This window comes from Triplophysa rosa, linkage group LG17, assembly GCF_024868665.1.
Source record: "Triplophysa rosa linkage group LG17, Trosa_1v2, whole genome shotgun sequence".
Lineage (NCBI taxonomy): Eukaryota > Metazoa > Chordata > Actinopteri > Cypriniformes > Nemacheilidae > Triplophysa > Triplophysa rosa.
Genome location: NC_079906.1, coordinates 8149448 through 8172306, shown reverse-complemented (window position 1 = coordinate 8172306; position 22859 = coordinate 8149448). Strand labels below are relative to the sequence as shown.

The 22859-nt window shown below is 40.3% G+C and overlaps 1 protein-coding gene across 1 annotated transcript; it reads right to left on the bottom strand.

Annotated features, from left to right (window-relative positions):
• Positions 1–16232: 16232 nt before the first annotated feature.
• Positions 16233–21679, bottom strand: LOC130568157 (docking protein 2-like). The gene is made up of 2 exons (XM_057356853.1): positions 21506–21679; positions 16233–21009 (listed from the first exon to the last, which is right to left on the bottom strand). The coding sequence occupies exons 1-2, from the start codon at positions 21677–21679 to the stop codon at positions 20005–20007; spliced, it is 1179 nt and encodes a 392-aa protein (XP_057212836.1). The 3' UTR covers positions 16233–20004.
• Between the last annotated feature and the right edge of the window lie 1180 nt (positions 21680–22859).

The window sequence follows — 22859 nt, the reverse complement described above, 5'->3', positions numbered from 1 at the left end:
TAATGAGTTGCAACCATCTGGCCTCAAGGTCAAATTTAGTGGATGTACAGTATGATGTCTGTTTCCCTCAAGTTCACATCGGTGTACTAGCAAAGTAAACACATGTATAGTTCATCACATTATCTTAATGTTACAATAATGTTTGACAACCACGAAGTGTGCCTATAAGGACGATTTTTATATTTAAAAAAACCCTGTAGCATTCTTATCATGTCTGTTATTTCATGCACTGATTTGGATAGGAATAAGAGCTCTGTGTTTATTACATAGGGGGTGTCTTTTTACATCTTGGCATTGCATAACTGCACACAAAAGTGACTTTTAAAAAAATTGCTTGTTAAGAGTGTACATTGAATTATATTGCATAAGGGGGCATCTCCACACAGCAAAATCGCCAGTGTTAAAAAAGGTCAAATTAACTCTCACAGTGTTTATATAATCCACGAGTGTTAATTTGACCTTTTTTAACACTGGCGGTTTTAGTGTGCACAGATATTTACAAAGACAAATAAGCCAAATAATTTCTAAAATCCACAAAGCCAAATTATTAAAAGCTTAAAAGGATTAAATCACGAAGTACATCTGGGAATGTTGAACGTGCTGGTTTCTCATGCTTGACATTGTCAACTTGTCAAAAAATGAGTTGGATGTGTGACGTAGTATTTCTGTGCTCGATACACTCCCCCAGCGTTCGTATAGGTTTCGGAAAGTTTTTTTCAAACATGATATTCCCCTAACTTTTCTTAGTCCCTTATTGGACAATTCTCCGGAAAAGCACGGCCACGTGTAAACCCACAAGGGCGAGATGAAACAGCACGCCCACGTGTCAACCAGGGAGAGCAGGAGGAGCATGCGCACACGTCAACCAGCTGGAGCAAGAGAGAGAGAGCACTGCGTTCGCAAAGATCAGCAGTGTTATGTTATATAAACGTTGGATATAATGCTGGATTTAGATATCGTTTGAAACTGATAGATGGAGCGGTAAAAAGATGCCGGTCATGAACCGCACGCGGTAAGTAAAACTGAGTCATATGTCTGTGTTTTGTTGGCCATCGGCACGTAAGTGCATAATGTAAACAACACAAACTTATAGTGAATCAACAGCTATGCAGTGATAATGCGACAATGTATTGTGAGCTCGTGCTGTTGAAGCCACCCCCCCCCCCGAAAGCATTCAGCCTCGCCTGTTTTCAGAAATACAGCTGTATCTGTCTTTTATAAATGAGATCAAACTAAAGACTCTTCGAAGATACGAAGTATGCAAAATAAGTAAATCCTATAGTTGTTTTTACAGTGCATTTTGTTAAAAAGTTGAAAATGAATTATCTTGAACTCCCCATTAAATCTCGTAGTTTTCTAGGAAAAACAATGCAGATATTAAAGATATCTCATTTGGAGAAAAAAATCCTTACAATCTTTCTCTTTCCCCTTATATTTCACTTCCCCCTTCTCCTCTTTTATTTCCTTCCACTGTTTTTCCTCCTTCCTCTCCTCCCAGCATCTCTTCTCTTCAGGTGCGGATGGATGTTATCATTTCATTTCCTGCCTGCTTTCCCTCGGGGGCAGCTCAGGGAGAATCTGCTGGAAACAAGCGGGAAGGAGCCGGGGCTCAATTATTCTCAGGAAACGGGGATGAGGAGTCTTGGGCCTCTTTCTCTCTGTCATTTGTTGGAGAGGGATAACAAGTCAGTGATTAAGATCAGGCCCAGTCCAACAAATAAGGCTGGGACTATAGGCTCTGTGTTTAAGGGTTTCGCCAAAGGCCATATGTGAAAAGGACCGAAGTTATCAGTTAGCTGTCGCGGTGGATGTGTATCTGGCTAGTGAGCTTGAGGCTTGGGTTTTTCTGTACACAAGGCAAGGTCTGGCTGCATATGAAGAGCCTGGGGATGATCTCAAACAGATGGAAGAGAATAAGGAAAGGCTGCTTGGAATGTGTTGGTTTGAGTTTAGATGGAGATATAAATATTGGCTTAAGTGTCTTAAGTTGTTTGTTTTAGCATGTGCTAATATTATCGCATGTTTAATTAATTAATTTCTTTTTAGTTGCACATATAAAGTGCGGATCTTAGCAATTAAAATTTAATAGCTGTTAAATTAAGATTTGCTATTAAATAACACAATTTCACATTGAGAATTACAATGGGCCATTTACAGTACAAAGGAACTCAATATTAAGCAACTCTTAAAGAAACTCTTCATTGTTTTGTCCCACTTTACAAACTACAGGCGCAGAAAAACTTAAGAGATCAATCCAGTGTTGCCTTTAATCAGCATTTATACAGGTATTGTGGCAAATCCAGTCCAGTGTCTGTTGAATTTCAACAGAAACAAACTTTAGGAATGACAAAGTCACCTAACAGCAATTCAAAGATGCATGAAAGTTGTAAAAAAAATTCCAACAAATATTCAATTTTGAACAGATCCTAAAATACACATAAAAACATTTGTGTTGTTTAAACATAAATATGAATGTGACGAGGGATGCGGGATGCGGGACAAGAGCCGTGAGAGGAGGAAGCGAGGCCGGTGGCGCGAGTGATAATGCGTGTCAGCTGTGCATTACACCGGTCTCGCATCTCTCACGGAGGAGCTCCGGAAGCATAAGAGGAGGAGCGACAGGAAGGCACGATGAGAGAGGACAATGGGGCCACATGGCCTCATCCACATCACATTCAATATCCTCTCTTGCAATGCACCTAGGGAAAAATCTTCTTGCATGCCTTATCCAACCTTGACATTCCTCTGCACCTATTTCTTGGGCAGCAGCAGTCATTGCATTCAGCAAGGGCATTTGCTCATAGGCATGGTGATCATAAACCTTCCACCTCCAAGCATTGAAGAACTCCTCTATGGGATTCAAAAATGGGGAATATGCTGGGAGGAACAGCATCATCATATGAGGGTGTACTCCAAACCACTCATTGACAAGGCGAGAGTGGTGGAACGCCACATTGTCCCAGATAATGACGAAGAGTGGCATGCCAGGCCTCAACAGCCCTCTCTTCTCGGGTGGGATCAGCCTCTCATGAAGTGCATTCAAGAATTTTATGAGGCGTTCGGTGTTGTATGGGCCAATAGTGGGGATATGGCATAGGACACCATCATTGGAGATGGCAGCACACATGGTTATGTTGGCACCCCTCTGTCCTGGAACTGTGATAGTGGCCCTGTACCAATGAGGTTCCTTCCACGTCTCCTCACTTTGCTGAGATTGAAGCCAGCTTCATCAACATAAATGAGGACATGATGTGCCCCCTCAACTTCAAGGTCCATTATTCTCCAAGTAAAAAAGGCAAAATTACAATGAAAGGTGACTCCAGTCATGGACTCCTCTTCCTCGGACCCCTCTACCTCTTACTCTCACTCTCATCTGCCTTAGACCTCCTCCATTCATGCTGGCAGAGAACAACACAGACGTGGCACCTTTTTTTTATAAGGCCTGCAGACTGATTGCTAATTGAAGATTTGTGTGAAGGAGTGTCAAACAGGTGCTTCAGTGATTTCATACTGATCTAGGTAGTTTCTAAAGGGCTCAGCATACTACATTCGAAATCGAAAAACAACCATCTGTGACCTTATTTCGAACAAAATCTGGTCCAAACGACAATTCGTTTCACTAGTTCGCAGCATCTAACCAAACAGAACTCTCCGGGAAAGTTTGTGTTGGCCGGTAAACACCCTCGAGCCACCATTGGTCCATGGCCATTACGTAATAGGTGGGTGTGTTGTTTGTGTGGCCACGTGCACAGAGGCTATTTGGATACGTCATGTAAACCCCGCCTCCAGAAACAAAGGGGTGTTGGATTGTTCGAAAACACTATACCGTCTCTCAACGTTTTCAAGCTTCGTTTTACCCCAAAACGCAGAACGAAAGCACAATTCGCCTGGACTATGCTGAGCCCTTAATAGTTAGGAATAGATGGTTTCTGTTTGGTTACCATAGCTAAAACAATGAAGTTTGGACTGCTTGAATGACATCCGTGTTAACTGTTTTGCAAAAGGGTGGGGAAAATGTGTCAATCCAATGAGAAAGGGTTAACACATTTGAAAGACGTGTCTTCTGCTCTGAGTGGATCCTAGTTTCTTTAACCAGGTCAAAGCAAGCAAACAAAACTGTAACAACATCAATTTATCTGGAAAAAATCACATTCAAAATACAAGCGTAGGGAGAGAGAGAGAGAGAGAGAGAGAGAGAGAGAGAGAGAAAGGTTGTATTGTGGCTCTTTAGGTGTTAAATTATTTACAATATAAAGATATGTAGAATGAACAAGATAAACCAAATGATCATCATGGTATTTAATATCACGGTTATTGTCAATACTGCTATGCTGTGACACATAACAGATATAGATCCACATATCTCTGGGTTAAGGTGACATATACTGTACAGTATCAATCCAGATGCATCACTAATTTACTGTGCAGAAAGCAAAATGTCCTCTGTTCAGTCACAGAGCGTTAAATCTTCATCTGGCATTTCAGTGCTGGTGGGATTGGCTGTGGGAGCCGACTGCACACAGGCAACAGGTGTGAACTGACACCTGCTCTGTGTTTTTGAGGACGAACCCCAGCAGGAAGGATGTGTAAAATACTTGTATTTTTCTTCATTACTCCTTAAAAATATTTCCTCACCTTCTCTCTTTTATTATTTCCCAAGTACTACTTTTCCACATAGCTGACTATCCTTTCGACTGCACGCATCCTTGCCCGAGTATCTTAATATGAGCACTTGTCTATTTATCTTTCTCATTTCTAGGCAAGTAGTTGGGTAAAACAGCTTGATAGTATTATACACAGGGCTTTATGCAAACAGCAGCTCTGCGAGTCGCTGGTGTGACCGAGCTGAACTGTGGTGAGGTAATAGATGCAGGTGTCACGCGGACCGCTCTAGCGCTTTCCTCCTGCACTTGCTCGAGCTGGCAGTCAAAGACTTAGCTGAGGGGGAGAAAGGGAGGGTGGGCTGAAAAATGGGGATAATTGTCCTCATGCTGCGTGGGCTCTGAATTGCGGCCGTCGCTGTACGCACCATGCTTTCTCCCATCTTTTTTCCTGACGCAGCCGGTAACTCTCACCACTGACCTGTCAGTCTGCAGAAGTCGCGCAGTGCCTTCGGTCAGAGGTCAGTGCACGCGGCGTGCGTGCGTAAGCGTGTGTGCTCATACATATGATTGAGCAATAATATGTGTTTAGCCATGTTGGCGTGTTGTGCGAGGTCTAGGAGTGGGTGAGTTGTGGCGCCATTGCCCTCTTAAAGTCCACATTCACACAGACTCATAATGAGAGGCTCCCAGTTCACTTTGCTTCTTTGGCCCTTTCCTAAAAGCCTGGAGCCTCATGCATAAAACTTCACATAATTTTCATCCTAAAAGCATGTGTATGGACAAAAGGCACAGTCTCTGTTTAATACTGTGTATTAGCGGTACTAGAAGTGCAATTAGAGAAGATGATATGGGTTGTAAATGTCGTCTGGGCTCAAAAAAGAGGTGTAATAAAAAGCTACTGATATCAGCAGATCAATGAATAACCTTTTCAAAAATTGCAGCAGCACAAAATTTATATTACTGTATATTTGAACTCTTAACTGCATTGGGATTTTACATAATGTTTTGAAGGCCCTGCTTGGGTCATCAGTATGATCAGGGGTTGGAAGACAGGTAACCTGTTGTTCGGTACAATGTTGTACAGTCTACCACATCAGTGGTTCCCACTGTCACAACATACAAAGGGAAGACCACAGATGTTTGTAGAATGAGGGGTTTTAATAGTAAAACACAAACAGAGAGAACAGTCTATATCCACAAACACGTAATCCACACGGAAGCACAAAATATAATCCTTGGGTAAATAGAGTACGAAGACCTCGGGAATAAAGTCAAGGAGGTGGCCGAGGGGTAGAAATAGGGAAGGTGGCAGCGGGTAGACATAGGGAAGGTGGCAGGGGGTAGCCCATGGGGCTGTGAATGTGTAGATAGAGGGAGGAGCCATGGTGGAGAGCAGACAGATGGAACCCTGGGGACGAGCGAGACGATGAGGGAGGAGTCCAGGGTGGAGCCACGCAACCGGAGAGCCCAGGTGACACTGAAGGTCCGAAGGGCCGAGGCGAAGCCGATGGCTCAGGCAACCGAGGAGAAAGCGTGGCCAAGGCAGATGGCAGCGGAGCCAGAGCGACTGAAGATGGAGGTGGAGCTGAGGGGAAGGAGGAGCCTGACGAAGACAGAGGGGCGGAGAGATGAAGCGTAGCTGGAGGAGAGGAGCCCCGAGGCGGCGGATGGTCGACGACTGACCAAGACGGAGCCGGAGGGACGAGGGAGCCTGGTGAAGCTAGAGAGATGATGGGCCACGGTGACGATGAGGGAGGTAGGAGCCGAGGTGTAGCCGCTGGGTCAGAGGACCGAGGTGGAGTCTGGGTCTCGAAGTCCGAGGGTGGAGACATGGGATACTCCATTTTAGGTGTAGTTAGCAGCTGGAGATCCAAAAGGCTCATCAGTGTGAGCAGAGGGATTTCCTGTTCTCAACACATCCAGGGCTGAACAACTGGCTGACGAAGGCAGAGGAGGTAGCGGGAGGAAGGTTGGGAGCTTGGGGACTGGCGAAGGAGAGTTGGTTGCTGAGGAAGGGCTGGGCGGGACCAGCGGGGGCATGGAAAGGCTGGGCGGCACCAGCGGGGGCATGGAAAGGCTGGGCGGGACCAGCGGAGAAGGGAGCAGCCAAAAGTTTATATCATTTGTCCAGTCCAAGAGTCCAGCAGTTTGCCGCTCACCCTCAGCAGCGGGAGTATAGGCGGGGCTTCCCTCAAACCCCTCGAAGTCCACCAGAACTCCCACGGCGATGGACAATGTTGCCGGCTCACGGTCAGACGCATCTCAGGGCTCAGGCTCCAGGGCGAACGCAGGCTCAGTCGCTGACTTGCGTGCTGGGGTCAGTGCCTCTGTGTGCTCATGCTCTCTATCTGCAGTGATGTCAGTCGAGCGCTCCGTGCTGAGGGGTGGTGGCTGGCTGGTCTCTGGTTTGTGGCCGGATCCGTGGGGTTCAGAGCACTGGACTGCGGAGGATGGAGGCACGCATCCCGGGTGAGCCGAAACAACCCCGCCATTTACGTCCGGGACTCATCACTTTCCCCAGCGCAGAATTCACACCCCACTGCCTGGAGGACTCAGTTAATAAGGTCCTTCAGGGGGTATTCATCCGCGTCGGGAAGCATAATGAGAGCAAGTAGCTCATCATCCAGTCCCAACAGAAATAAATGGTTACATTCGGGGTCGCTCCAAGTCACCAGTCTGCACGCCTCAAAAAACTCCTCCGCATACCTCTCCAGATCCATGCCCTCCTGGCAGAGCTGCATAAACTGGGTCTCTGAAGAGGTGAAGTCAAAGTCCAGGTCGGAAAGGATGTCGGTGAACGGCTCTAGGGCGGCGAAGGGGTACGGTGATGGTGAAGATGGAGTGGTCATCGCTGGTGTAGGTCTGGTCTTCTGTCATGACATAAAAAGGGACACAGATGTTTGTAGAATGAGGGGTTTTAATAGTAACACAAACGGAGAGAACACGGTCTATATCCACAAACACGTAATCCACACGAAAGCACGAAATATAATCCTCGGGAAAATAGAGTACGAAGTCCTCGGGAATACAGTCAATGGTCCACAAGCACATAAATCCACAGGGAAGACACGATAACAACTGGGTATGGTACAGGAAGACAAACTGACAACTAGTCCAGACGTAGAACAAAGGACAAGTGAGAGTATTTGAATAGTCCGGGTGATGAGTGTCAGGTGCGGGAATAATTAGAAGGCTGGTGAGCGGGAACATGTGAAACCAGAGGAGTGCGCGGATGCAGGGGGCGTGGCCGGCTCAAGCATAGTGGTTGTTACATCCACCCTGGGGTCGGCAGAATTACAGGTTTTAATGTCAAATATAGATGCCAAAAATGTGTTAAACAAAGAATTTTATATTACAATGTAATCACAGAATAAACCCTAACAGGATGTCCAGGATTTGAAATATTACTATTAAGTACTGTAACAATTTGCAACAATGCAAACCTACCACAAAGATAAACCAGTGACATTAAGCCAAGATGCGAAATTCAAACCACATAAATTTGGTTTAATTGTTTGTAAATATAATCTCATATACTGTATGTTATTAAATAGGCATTTTTATATTTTATTTATGGTTATTACTATTTTTAAACTGCACCAGTCAAGAAGATTCGGTACTCTGCAGACCCTGTGTCATGAAACGGGTGGTGAGACAAGGAGAGAGGACCCATACGCAGACAGCGGTTAAGGGGTATTAACAAGACATTTATTAACAAAAATACAAAACAAAGACCCACGTGGGGGGTAACATAACAAAACAGGGGAATCTACAACAGGACAGGACTAAGACTAATTACACCTAACAAGACTAAGATTAACATAAACATGAACTACAAATGACTACACTGACACAGAACAGGCACTCACCATACAAGTGACACATACACGCACAATGAACCAGCATAGGACAGAGAACAAAGGGGCATTAAATAAGGGATCAAATCAAGAGGGGACAGGTGTAGGGCATGAAACCAATAACAAGCAATAATGAGGAGACGAGAGGGCGGGAACAGAGACGAGACCGGAGAGAGTATGTCAAGGGCCAAAACGCCTCTCTCCACATGAAACAAGAGGTTCTGTCATGCTTCTGCCACTAGATCAAGAAAAGACAGACAAGATGGGGCAGAATCATGACACCCTGTGTTTTTAGTTTTAAGTAGGCTTGGGTATCGTTTGAATTTGATCAATTCCAAACTAAGATTCTTATCGATTCACAGTTTCGATTTCAAAGTTGTAAAAAAATTAAATATCAACCTACTTGGTAATTTATTATATGTGAGCACTGTTTTATCTAGCCTATATAGACAGTTTCAAAGTAACAACATAAAGAAACGTCACTGCGCATGCACGCGTTCGTGGGCTGCCCTTAACTTTCGGTACACATTCGCAAACAATAGAGCACCTGTAGATTATTTCTGATAACAAACAAAAGAAACCTAGAAGAACCGTTGATTGTCTAAACTTGCCTCTCCAATATTTTAAATTTAGACTGCAATACCAAGTTCAACCACTAGATATCAATGTCCCATACGGTTTCTTTAAATGCGACAAAACTGCATTACCTCAATAAAGGTAACATACAACTAAATTCAACAAATCGTTTATTTAATACAATTATTATACAATAAAAGAATAATATAAATTAATATCAACACAAATTAAATAAAATATAAATAGTTATATTATTAGGCAGTAGCCAGACCGATAAACAAACACAGACCAGAAGTTAACTGCAGTCCAGCTGCGAACGTCCGATGAAACCATCTATATGTACATAGCAATCATGTTTTGACCGATTTACAAAGGTGGGTAGTAACGCGCTACATTTACTTCGTTACATTTACTTGAGTAATATGTTGGAAAATATGTACTTTTTAAGTAAAATTAAAAGTGTGTACTTTTACTCTTACTTGAGTAAATTTCTAATAGAAAATCTGTACTTTTACTTCGTTACATAACTTACATTGCTTGACTTCCTTCATTCCTTCATTTTAAAATATGCATTATAAAACGCGTTGTTTATTTCAAGGTTGTCGTCTCTTTTTACGGGCATTCCCGAGTGATCGATTCTTTTGAGTCGATTCTTTTGAAAGCATTAATTGAACAATGGGCAAAACCATTTGAATAGGCTAATGAATCAGTTCAAATGATTTGTTCAGTTCGCAGCACGATCTGAATCATCTGAAGCAGGATTACTCACTCCTCCTAGCGCGAAACTTAAGAACACGCAGAACACAAAGAGCGTTGGATGAAGTGGATATTAATCTATATCTATACAATCAAAACTGCAAATGTGTCATATTGTTTGCCAGCGATGATAAATGCCCGCCATTTGCGCGCACCCGCGCGACCTGTTCGTCAGACACAGCAACATGCGCGTTACCTGTCAGACACAGAGACGTGGGCTTGCAGAAACATACATTTGAAGAACAGAAGGAAGAAAACTTGTTGATGGGCGTGTGGTTCACTGTTTACTGTTTGTTTACAAGTAAGAGCGTTTCACAACACACACGTGACACAACACGAGAAAACATGAGCTTTGTTCAAAAATGTGTATATCATTTAAGAGAGCACTGCAGATGCTCTAGATCATCTTAGGAAATGCTCTGAGTTTAGTTCATGCTTTAGTTTGACATGGTCTATTATTCTAAATAAGTTGTGTAAACTACATTGACATCAGGACTAGATGAAATTTACAGAAATGCTTGTCTCTTCTGTGTTTGTCTATTCTTTAGTCTCTCTAGTATATTGCAAAGATATCTGCTTATGATAATTAAAAATATTGATTAAAATGTAATATTAAAATATTGGCGTTAATATTAATTTTATGTAGTAGGCCTATATAATCAGATACAAAGTAACTAAGTAACTAGCTCCTTGAGTAGTTTTTTCATTGCATACTTTTTTACTTTTACTCAAGTAATTTTTAAAATAGTGACTTTTACTTTTACTTGAGTAACAATTTCTTACTTGTACTTTTACTTGAGTAAAGATTTTGGCTACTCTACCCACCTCTGCGGCGATTTATTACAATTTATTTTACCATAGTTTAACTATGAATATCAAGGTTAAACCGTAGTTACTAGATAATGAAACTATGGTAAATTTGTGATTGCTGCGCTTCAAACACTATACTGTAGTTAAACTATGGTTATTATAGTAAAAATATGGTTAATTTTTATAAGGGCTTTTAAGATATTGGCAGATCACAAGTTAACACATGCACATTTCAGAAAATATGCACACAGGAATTGATAAGAGGAATTGAAATTTTACTTTTTTTTCCGTAAATCAAGTATACGATTGCTAACCTTTAAAGCGACAACGAGCAACTTCTGCTCACTGTTGCCCCACGGACCCGGCGGACCCAGATACGCTATGAAAACAGCGCATAGAATGTATATACAGTATATATAACGACAACATTAGCCTACTCAACGACTGAACTGTTCAACATTTACGCGGTTTACTGGTCTGAACAAAATAATCTGCTACTTTTTACCACAACACGTTTAGTGTGGTTTTTTAGTCTTCATTTACAAGCACTACACATATTCATGATGAGACACGACAACATGCTAGCTATCGACACCGGCAACCATATATTATTTCATTTCAATTCAATTTTATTTATATAGCGCTTTTCACAATGTGCATTGTTCCAAAATAGCTTTACAGGAGAAAATAAGAAAAACACAGAGAGGTAAAACACAGCACAGTGCATGGTGTTTAGACCAAGCAAGATCATTCTAATAAATAATATCTAATAAATAATTAAATGAATAAATGCAGTCTCCCGGTGAGCAAGCCAACATTGCCCTGCTATTTATCTCTATATTATCTCTCAGCTAGTGTGAACCGGTGGTGCACCAATGACACAGACTAATAACACTAACGCTCACTAACAAAAAAGGTACACATAACACTTACAAATCCAGGAGCCGGACCGCTAGGTCTCCATCCGTTTTGCAACCCGTTGCTTCTTGCTGCTCGCGCCACCGAGTGTAAGCCCGTCCGATATTGATTCGTGACCGGCCTCGTGTCCGATCACTCTCTCGCTTTCTTTTCTTTGCTTCCTCCGACAAAACCCTCTTTGTTTTTTTTTTGGCTGGCTGTGCCATGGTGATGTTTTGGTTCATTTCGTCTTACTGTTAGCTCTGCTGTTGGCCAACTTCTCCCAGGCTACGAGTAAAACGTGACGTATGCCGTAAAGCAGGGGATAGGCGGGGCTTGTACCGGCTCGAACACTAAAGTTACAAGTGCAATTTCAGCCGATAGGAGGCTGCTCAGGTAGCAACGGCAGTAAAATTCGTCCAGTTAAAAGTTGACCTACCACTTAAATAATTTTAGAGACATTATTTTAAGGTCAAAAAGTTGATCGTTGTCGCTTTAAGTTCCGCTTCCAGAATCAGAATTGATTTTTGGTGTTCCCAACCCTATACATAGTTTTAAGTGTTTTTGATCAAGGAATATCATATGTCCATGTTATTGCAAATCCATAACAGAAAAAATGGCAAAGGAACAGAAAAGCGGTAATTCTTCATCAGAGGCGAAGAAAGTTTAGCCACTTTCCCAAAACCTAGCATGTTACCTAGTCATGAACTTACATTTGGCTCCAGAAATAAAATTTTGGAAACTATTGTATCACATGAAGTACAAATTTATGTCATGATTCTCTCCCATCAGATATATCACACCAAGGGGTCTTTTGAAGGCCATCATCACAAATTTAACATAATTCTTGTTTTGAATGTATTGCACATATTATCCTCCACTACATGCAAAATGTTAGTAAAAAGGTAATATAACTGAAGCTAAGCGAATGATCCAAACCTAATTATTGACAGAGTATTTCAATTAAGAAGTAATATGTTTAATACGTTTATGTGTTATTTTGCAAGCTGTTACTTTTGTAATCTGGTTACATTTACAAATATTGATATAGCCAAGTCTGGCACATGGTCCAGTTCACTTGTTTGGTCCAGTACATATTTGGACTTCCAATAAGTTGTAGTTTAAATAAAGTTAACTGTGTTGAGATCATCAGTTCCACAAGAACAGTATGTTCCCTTTGTAACTTTAATGTGTGATCTCACCATTAGACTATAGGTTAGGGTTTTTTATAGCAGTATTACAGCTCTAAGTTAATCAAGCCCTGAAATCTTATGCAGTCATGTAGCAAACATTAACCATATCTTCATCATACATCATACAGCGAGATTCTGTGTTGCCTGTCACCCAGTTTCGATCTGTTACAGTATGCACTTAGACCTCTTTATGATCGTGAGTCAAGAACTGTAGAGCTGCAAATAGCAACTTCATGTTCATTTAAAATAAAATAAAAAACATAAAGGAGTTTGTTCTGCAGACACTAGGATTTTGGAGGATAGAATTCACAAATATTATCCATCCACTGACAACCTCCCTGTATGACATCTAATTCCGAAACCAGCACCATAACAGGTGTTCGTTTTTATTTTTATTTATTTATTTTAATTATGCAAGTACTTCCTGTAGCATCTTCAAAGTGACGGCCGCCCCGCTTTTCCTGTCACCCAGCTTGACGCACAGCCACACAGAGGCTAGAAGTGCCTTTGTCGAAATAGCTTTGAGTGCCATACATTAAGCTGTCAGAACAGCATTGCTTTGTGGCAGGCTGCTGGAAAAGAAATTCTTTCTGTTTTCTGTTTTTTTCGCGGGAGTCAGAAACATCAGCGTTGTGCTTTCCTTTTGAGGTTTTGAAATGAGCGCACATTTGGTAAAGTCAAACTGAATCTTTGTCCCATACTCAAGCATATTTAAATGCATCGAAGATCGTGACGACCAAAAATCTTTAGATCGTGTCATTAGTGTAATCAGTGTTGATGAATTGGTGTTTAAAAGCCTGGATATGAGCTTCTGGATATGAAACGGCAGTTAAGTTGGATCTATTCTATTAGGTAGTTGCTTATCATTAGAAAGTGTCAGTGGTAAATTGGATCCACTGGAGCCAATTAACCACTCCAAGGCGTTGAACGGCGCGCGTCCTCATGTATTTATTGATCAGACGCGAGATTGCTTTAAAGTGGGGTCATCTGCGCTGTAAAGCACGCTTCTCGAAAATGTGTCAATGTGTGCTAAGTATGTTATTTTGTCTAATTATAATAAAAGTTTGTTTGTTCGTTGAAGCAAGTGAAGAAAGCAAGATCAGCTCCGTTTGCATCAACTGCAGTTTATTATTCTGGGTACATATTTGCCATTTTAGCGGAGATGCTTTTCATCCGGGGTAGCTTACAGTGCACTAATTGTGAGCACAATGCCCATGGGATATCCTGGGGTGATGGGGTTTGCTGAAGGGCACAATAATGATTGACTGTAAACAGTCCCTGCTGCGTTACTGAGATTGAACATGCAACCTACATGTTAGCCATCCATATCCTTAGCATACTCTGCAGAACAACTATTTCGTCCATATCTGGTGCACAATCATGTTTTTTCTTTAAATTCTATTAGATTTTTTGCATAGCTCTGGGGAGGGGCTTAGAAAGAGAAAGAAACATGCTAGATTTTACAACACTGCAAAAACGACTTTCTTACTTAGTATTTGTGTCTTGTTTTCCAGAACAAATGTCTAAAAATTCTTGAATCAAGATGCATTTTCTTGATGAGCAAAATGACCTAAGAAAAAAAGGCTTGTTTTTAGACAAAAAAAATAAATTTCAGTGAATTTGTGCCAATGGGGTAAGAATGGTTTTTTAAGGGTTACGTTTTGTAACATTATGTTACATTTTTCTTACCCTCATTTGCTTGTTTTAAGCACAAATTCACTGAAGTTTCATATTTTTTTGTCAAATGGCAAGACTTATTTGCTTAGGTAATTTTGCTCATCAAGAAAATGCATCTTGTTTCAAGAATTTCTTTACATTTGTAGAGGAAAACAAGACAAAAATACTAAGTAAGAAAGTCTTTTTATTTTGCAGTGAAGCGCCTTGAGGATGTATGCCTTACATAATAAACATAACAGCATGCAACCACATTCTTGCCTTAAAGGGAAAATTCGCCCCAAAAATGAAAATTCTTTTATCATTTACTCACCCTCATGTCATTCCAAACCTGTGTGATTTTATTTCTTCTGCAGAACACAAAAGAAGACATTTAAAAAATATATTGGTAACCACACAACACTGGCCCCCATTGACTTCCATTGTATTGACACAAAACCACTGGGACATTTTTCAAAATGTCTTCTTGTGGGTCACAGGAGAAAGAGTCACATACAGGTTTTGAACTACATAAGGGTAAATTAATGTATTTTTTGGGGGGTGGATGCGGGGTGAACTATCCTTTTAATACAGAGATCTTTAGCAAAATGTCCAAGATACCTTTTTCCAATTAAAGTGGATGGAGACCAGGGACAGCTGTGGTGACCATTCACTTGTTCCGCACAAGAAAGTCATAGAGTTTAGAGCGACGTGAGGGTAAGCAAGTTTTCATTTTGTGTGCATTTTGTGCATTTATTTTTCTAGCCCTTTAAATTAAAGGTGTTTGCAGCTATTGTATCTGCAGTGTCACATCACACATACGTAAACCAAGACAAAAAGCAAACATAGACTGTAATGGCAGGAAGAGGCTTGTATGTATCAGCACAGATTAGGTGCACACAGACTTACTGTCAAGTTTAGCTCAGAGGAATCGTGGGCATGAAACATAACTTGGCATGAGGTTCATGATTTCCACCTAAAATAAGATCACAGTGCTCGTATTTATTCAGCGGGCACACCAAGCACGTTTCGGTTTACTTTTTCCATTAATAATTTGAAACATATCATTGAATACTTCAACTCGATTTCTGCGCAACAATAACAGAGAAAAATATTTTTTTATTAAAAAAATCTACATCCCTGAAGCTTTTCACTCTCAAGCACCATCAATCCAACCCTGCAGTATCACACAGCTTCCCTGTTGAGGAGAAACAGTGCCCCCCGGTGTTTAACAACCCATTTTACAAAACCGGGAACTAGGCCATAGAATCTGTACTCAGCAGAGCTTTCATCTTTTTCAGCATTTCAGCAAAGAGCTCATCTCACACCAGTCTCACAAAGCTGGAATAAGTGCATCAGCCTGCATGGCGTGACGTCTGAAGTCTGCACCAATTTACTCAAACTTGATGAGTGGCACGACGGTGAAAATCTGTTCCAAGAGACTGACATTGTACCGTATGAAGGTCCACTCCTCTCTGCAGTCTGATGGTGAAAGATAACTTTGAATTGCCCTGATGTACAGTATGTGTTGATCAGTATCTGGTCTTATTGCAAAGATGGTAATGATGTGCATTTAAAGTGCCCATGAACAGAATGTCAAATAATGACAATTCTGACATCATTTACTGAACCTTAGGTCATTCCAAACTAACATGACCTTTTCTTCTGTGAAAAGAATAGAAAGGTTTTAAAAGCTATTCTTGTTGAAATTTGTATACAATGAAAGTGGATGGGGATCAGGGGCTATTAAGCTCTAAAACACAGTGGAAAACTCACAGAAGTAGACGCTTGTACACAATTTTTTCTGAAGCAATATGATAGCTTTGTGTCAAGTAAACACAGCAATTGAATTAAAATTTCACTTAAACTCTTTTAAAAATCTTGCACCTCTGGTCACCATTCATTTTCAATGTATTGAAAAGGTTTTACTATAAACCACACACTTTGTGTTTCACAAAATAAAACAAAACAACCCAGAAGGTCACATAGGTTTTAAATTTACTGAACTCTTTCAACTGTGAGCCGGTTATATACAGTAAATGATGTACCACGTAGTACATGTAGTACAACAGAGGATGATGCACATCACATTATTTCAATGTCAAAAGAACAGAACAGAAACTGAATGGATGAGAACTATCAAGTCTTTTAACGTTGAGACTTTTCGAAGTGTCAAGACTGTGTGGGTTTCATGAACCGTTGCAGGCAGGAAGCCCGGCAGCATCCCAACAGTGCTCCAGTTTTCCTCTGCAAGTCAAGCTATTATTATTCATGTGTTCCTCAAAATAGGAAGCCTGTGAGAGGGAAAGTCAGAGTTTGCCCTGAATAAGACCACGGCGCGCTGCGGATCTCCCTTCTCCACAATTAGCGAGCAGAGGATAAAGTGATGGCCATCATCCATTGTGTGTGAGATCTGCAGGACTTTAATTACCTGTGTGAGCGCACATCACAGTCTTGTTGAAATGAGGACAAATAAAATAGAAGAGAAGATGGGCTTGTAAAGCTCGTGAACAGCCTGTGAGCTACTGAATCCAAATTACTATTATTACAAGCAGATAAAATCAGCTATGACTTTGTAGACAGTAAAGGCCATAATGGATACACTCGGATGCTATTAGGACACGTGGGGGGGGGGGTCACAAAGAATGAAATGCATATATGTCATTGTCACGTTGTTTTAGTGGCCTACTCACAAAAGGAACTATAAAAATCATATGTGCATCTGGGGTTTTGTAGAATCTTACACTTGAGGTCTCAACCTGGGAAGCTTTTTTAAACAGTGAATTTCCATCTATATGCTGGACTCTTATTAACTGCTTTTTATTTATTATTTGGTCCAAATAATCCATTTCTTAAACATTTTTTTATAAAAATTTGGTTTTCTAATAAAAATAATATGTTGGCACAATTATATTTTTTTATTTAAAGTGATTTTTAACTGCCGGTCAAGTTTTATAACACTTGTATGATTAAATGTCTGAAATTACAACAAAAAGTTATTTTGCAAATATGTTTTTTTATTACAAAATTTAAATTTTATTTAAAAATATATTTTTTTTTTATAAAATAATGAAGAAAAAGCAACTAATAAGAAGAGCTCAGAAAAGATGGGAACTCCTTCAATACAGATTAAAAAGCATCTCAGGGTGAGATATCAAGAAGCTGTTTTAATATTCAATATTATATAAATATGTACTTTTTTAAGATTTTATTTTTCTCTTTTTCTAATTACAACATAATTCCCCTTTGTTTTATTTTATAATTTTGCTGAGTATTATTACAAAATGTGTAAAAAAAAAATCTGAATAATGGGCCGTTCACATTGTACATCTTTTGCGAGTGCAAGTTCTGTTTAAAATTTAGACACGTGGCAAGCAAACTGAAATGGAGAGCGATGCAGTCACTACAGGCATGCGTGTGACGCGCTCCTTTTTTTTAGGCACGTGGGAGCCGCATCAAGATAAAAATATTTCAACTTTTCAGAATGCTGCACGCGCACCGCAGGTCATGTGACAACAACCAACCAATCAGCTTCAACTTTTGTGGAGCAATATAGAATAGTTCAGCGAAGATGGAGACACAAATCATCAAAGTTATTGAAAGGTATTTTCAGTGCATATAATCCATAAATCTTTTGTTAATACCTCCTCATCTAATCGGCAAGCGTGGTCCATGGTTGCTTAGCAACGGCAGACACCAGGAGAGCGCAAACTCCCAAACGCTTCGGAAGAACGGAGAGGCTTGCGTTTTCCGTGCGGTTTTAGCCGCGAAATGTGAATGGCCCCTATAAGTGAGTAGGCTAAGTGTTCTAAAATCTGACAGGCAGTATGGGTATGGATGTGTTGTCAATTTACCCCGTGAACACCACGTGAGCACGCCGGAGCGTGGGAAAGTCACATCAATGCAAACCCTCTATACATATAACTTATTCTATGATATACACATGTAAACATATATAATGTTCTTGAAATATATAATAATTCACATAAAAGGAGTCAATGTTTTGTCAAAACAAATTAGAAAGACTTCATTCATATACTTATATTCAGTGCCTGGTTAATCTGGGTTGCAGATGATCATACGTTTTTTAGACTAAAATACACATAACCGTTTAGTGAATTCACCCCAGTGGACATTAATAATCAGGGTATCTTCCGTTCATTCCATATCCGTTTTCAAATAAAAAACGGAAAATGGAAAAACTTTCATTTTTTAATCTCTTTCACAAAATAAAAAAAGGAAAAACGGTTTTAAAAAAGTAGAAATATTAACTTTTTCTATATTTTGTTTAAAATGGGAAAATTAAATAATGAACGTATGAAATAATGAACAATGCGTGTTTTTTCAACCATGAGCTACAGTAAGTTTTTTTGCAAACAGTTGCAAATGTCACCAACCGGGGGAGCAAAGACGCTGCAAAGCAAGGAGGCGCACATATTATGTTCATTAGGAAAGGTTAGGCTAATAGGCAAAAACTCTGAATAATCTATTTGAGTCTAATATGACTCATCTAAGGCCAGTTTCAGAAATGTAAGCCTTATTTTTATAGCCTTGATCACTAATATTTTACAGTATAAATGCGTCTGATGCAAACTTAACGGGTTTGTATTAAGGGTGGTGTGCATAATAGACTGTCTACTAGAGGTCTGCATTACTGCGGCTCTCCCCGAATTCTTGCGGAGATGGATTAAATTTTCGTTGCCTATAAAATAGCCAACTCCCGACATCCTTCTAACAGATCACAAGTACAGCCTGATCTGAGGACTGCATGTGCATGTGCTGCGTGGGACAAAAATCATTCTTAAGCAAATAGCGGGTGAACTCAACCCAACTTTTTTACAGTTTTCACAAAGCAGCTGTACGTGAAACATGATACCTACAAGCAATCCATAACATGTATAGAAAGAAAGAAAGAAAGTAAAAAATGAAGAGCAAAGTGACACAGACACAACGCACAAGCACAGAAGCAAGCACATACGCTCACAACACAGACTCACCGAACACACCCTCATGCACAACACACAGACAGGCACGTTGAAAGAATAAAAACTCGGGCGAGAAATTTGCCTTGTGCGAAAATAACGTACTATTCCCGCGAGTAATAAACGTAAGTCTGGCAAAGCGCAAGCTCTATACATTACCATAGCCTATACATAGGCTATATACACAATCTGTGTATTTACTGCGGTCATGTACAGAGCTGAATGACTGTAGCTGCTTTGCAACGTCTTTGCTCCGCCTGTTGGTGACATTTGCAACTGTTTGCAAAAAACGTACTGTAGCTCTAGGTTGAAAAAAAACAGGTATTATTCATTATTTCATATATTCATTATTTAATTTTCCCAGTTTAAACAAAATATAGAAAAAGTTAATATTTCTACTTTTTTAAAAAACGTTTTTCCTTTTTTATTTTGTGTTAAGTTTGTGTAAAGTTTTTCCATTTTCCGTTTTTTATTTGAAAACGGATATGTAATGAACGGATATTGTGAGATAATAGTATGGGCCCATATGAATTTCAGTTCAGCCTCAGGTCACAGCTGTTGGAGAACAGTAAAGCAGTATTGTCCATTCTTCTCATTATCTGATTAAATATTTGCATTCACTCACTCTCTCATATTTCTCCTCAGTTATCATAACAGAATGGTTCTAAAGCAGTCTTTAGTTATTCTTTTGTATTACTTTCACCATGATATTATCATACGGTGAACTGTCCTCCTCCTCATTGTCCTGCTCTGGCAGCAAGGCCCTCCTTGGAGGTTTGGGAACGGCATAGTCATCCACACTAGCGTTGTACGGATACTCGTGACCGCTTGGATCCATTACCGTACCCAGCATCTTCCAGGCATGACCTTTGACCTCCTCTGGTTCATCATAGAGTGACGGATGACCACCTGGGGTCATAGCACAACCCTCAGGTTCATCATAGATGTGCTCCACTCTTTTGTAAGAGGTCGGGCGAGAATGGCTTTTATGCGTGTAACGGGTTCTAATGGCAGTTTCATCTATACTGTCGTACAGCGGTTCTGTGTTTTCTGGAACTTTTTTTTTTTCGTTTTCAGAACCTGGCTCTACTAAAGTTGGTGGCGGGTTAGATGCTGCCAAAATGTCCGCCATGACGTTTTTGGAAATGCTGTCAAAGGGCAAAGAGTAGTCAGAATCCTCAGGGTTGGAGCATGTGGAACGTCTGTCCTTCGGTTCTCTCCTCTCCCCGGGACTGCCCCGATCCAGAGCTGGCGCCATGGCGCGGGAATAAGTCTCCTCTTCGGTGTTGACCAAGGGGCAACTTCTAAAGTTCTTGACCTGGCTTTTACGTGGTGGAGGTCTGGAGTCCAGGTTCAGACTCTTAACACCAGTTAGAAGTTTTTCTGATGGGGCTTCAAGTTTTGAGGGCTGGGGGTTTTGTTGTTGTTTGGGCATCTCCCTGACTTGATGTTCGGACACCATACTGTAGACGCTGGAGTCGTCCACGGTAGCTTTCAAGCAAGGAACAGAGGGCACAGGCTCTCGCTCTGCACCCGACACCTGCTTTTGAGGTAAAGTGGCTCTGTGCACATTGATGGCAGCCTCCACGGATTGAAAAATAGAGTTTCCCTGCTTTGTGTCGAACTCAAAGTTACCCTCCCCTGAGTCACATCTTCGGCCAGCTTCGAAGGAGAATGTTGCCTGTTTGTGCAAGAGTTAATGACAATGTAATTAGTAGTAAAAGAATACTAAATTCATTTATGAATTTTGAAATACAAAATTTCATTAAAAAGTAGCAATAAAAAAATTAACTGGTTGACTGTCCATTATATAAATTGTGTAATTTTACTTTAAAAATACTGTAAAATGCATGTTTTTTTAATAAGAAGCATGAATTACTTATATTTTCATGGATATTATATTATTTACAAGAATGTGCATTACATTTACAGTAAAACAGATGCCACTTTATATTTTGCAATGAAAACAATTCCTGAAAGTTATTTACAAAGTTACTGAAAGTAATATATATATATATATATATATAAACTAATATACATTAGAATGTGTTGCATAAATTATAACAAATATTTTATAAACTTTTTAACAGATTTTTTGCAGCGACAGTAGAAATCATAGAACTGGGACACTGTATAAGGGATTAAATCAATGGTTGCAGATCACAAGATCGTCGTACCTTGTCACGTCCGAACCTCCGGAGGAATCTGTAGGGCCAGGAATACAAAACCTCTCCAGTTTTAGGGTCTTTCAGAAGAAGGCTATCAAGATCTGTCCGCAACAACAGTGAACCTTTCAGTCCACATCTCTCAGAAGCCTCTGTGCGTCTCACTGTTACCTTGAAGTCTTTCATAGCTGAAGACAACAGAGAGTAAAAGCTTTAGATTAACAATGTTTGAAAAGAACAAATAGACAACTATCAACCAGATTAACACAAGGACTGAAATGTTCTCAGATGAAAAAAGAATAGTGCATTCTGTACACTTGTGGGCTTAGATGTCCTCTTGTGCCATCTATCATTGTTATTTAAAAGAGAAGAAAATTAACAAACATCAACATTTTTATTATAAAGCACATCATTGGTACTGTAACAATCAATAATGTCACTCAAGAACAAAAATGAAAACATGCTACTAACTGTAATAATTCAAGGATAAATTCACCCAAAAATGAAAATTCTGTCATCATTTACTGACCCTCAAATTGTTCGAAAGCTGTATAAGTGTTGTTGTTGTTTCAATTTAAGTGAAGTTGTGCACATTATAATTGGTATTTCCCACAAGTGCACACGGTTGCGCGCACACGGCTGAAAGAAAGCATCTCATTAGTTGTTCTCTGTGTAGAAAGGTCAAAACCTCATTCGTAGCGGCTGTGCAGAGTGAACTCTGTGGCTCAGCAAGATTTGGTTGGTTTTCAGTGGGTTCGTATGTTGGCGGGCTTGCCATGCAGATTTTCTGCAAGAGACATGACTGTTCAAATTCCATAAATGTCCTAAGGTGCTTCACCTTTTCTAATGCTATTCGAACCAAAAAATAACCTAATAAAACTAATCGTGTGGGGTATGACTTTGCACACATTTAATGCTAATGTGGAGCTTTAAAAAGTTACAAAATTAAAAATCCCAGACTTGTTACGTAATATACAGAAAACTTCTGATAAAAAAGTGTGACCCAGAAAATGTTCATCGCAGTCAACGCAACAAAGAATTGTATATCTGTAGTTAAAAATACCCTTGAAATTATCCATAGTATGTAATTAAAACCAATACTTATATATGCATATTTAAAGGAGAGCTTATACTTCAATAATTCGTGAAATATCCCAGGAAAGCCATCACAGTTTGGTCAAGTGCACAAGACTGTCTCTATTCTGCATGCATTCGTTATGCCATTGTTTTAGGCACCACCACAATACCAAAAATGGGAGCGAGACAGAGAAAGAAACAGCCATGTGGTTTGGAGGTATCTTTTCCGTTTGAAGCATGTGGCTATTCCAGCCGCAGTAAAACTTCTTCGAGGAAGTGTGCCTTCGCA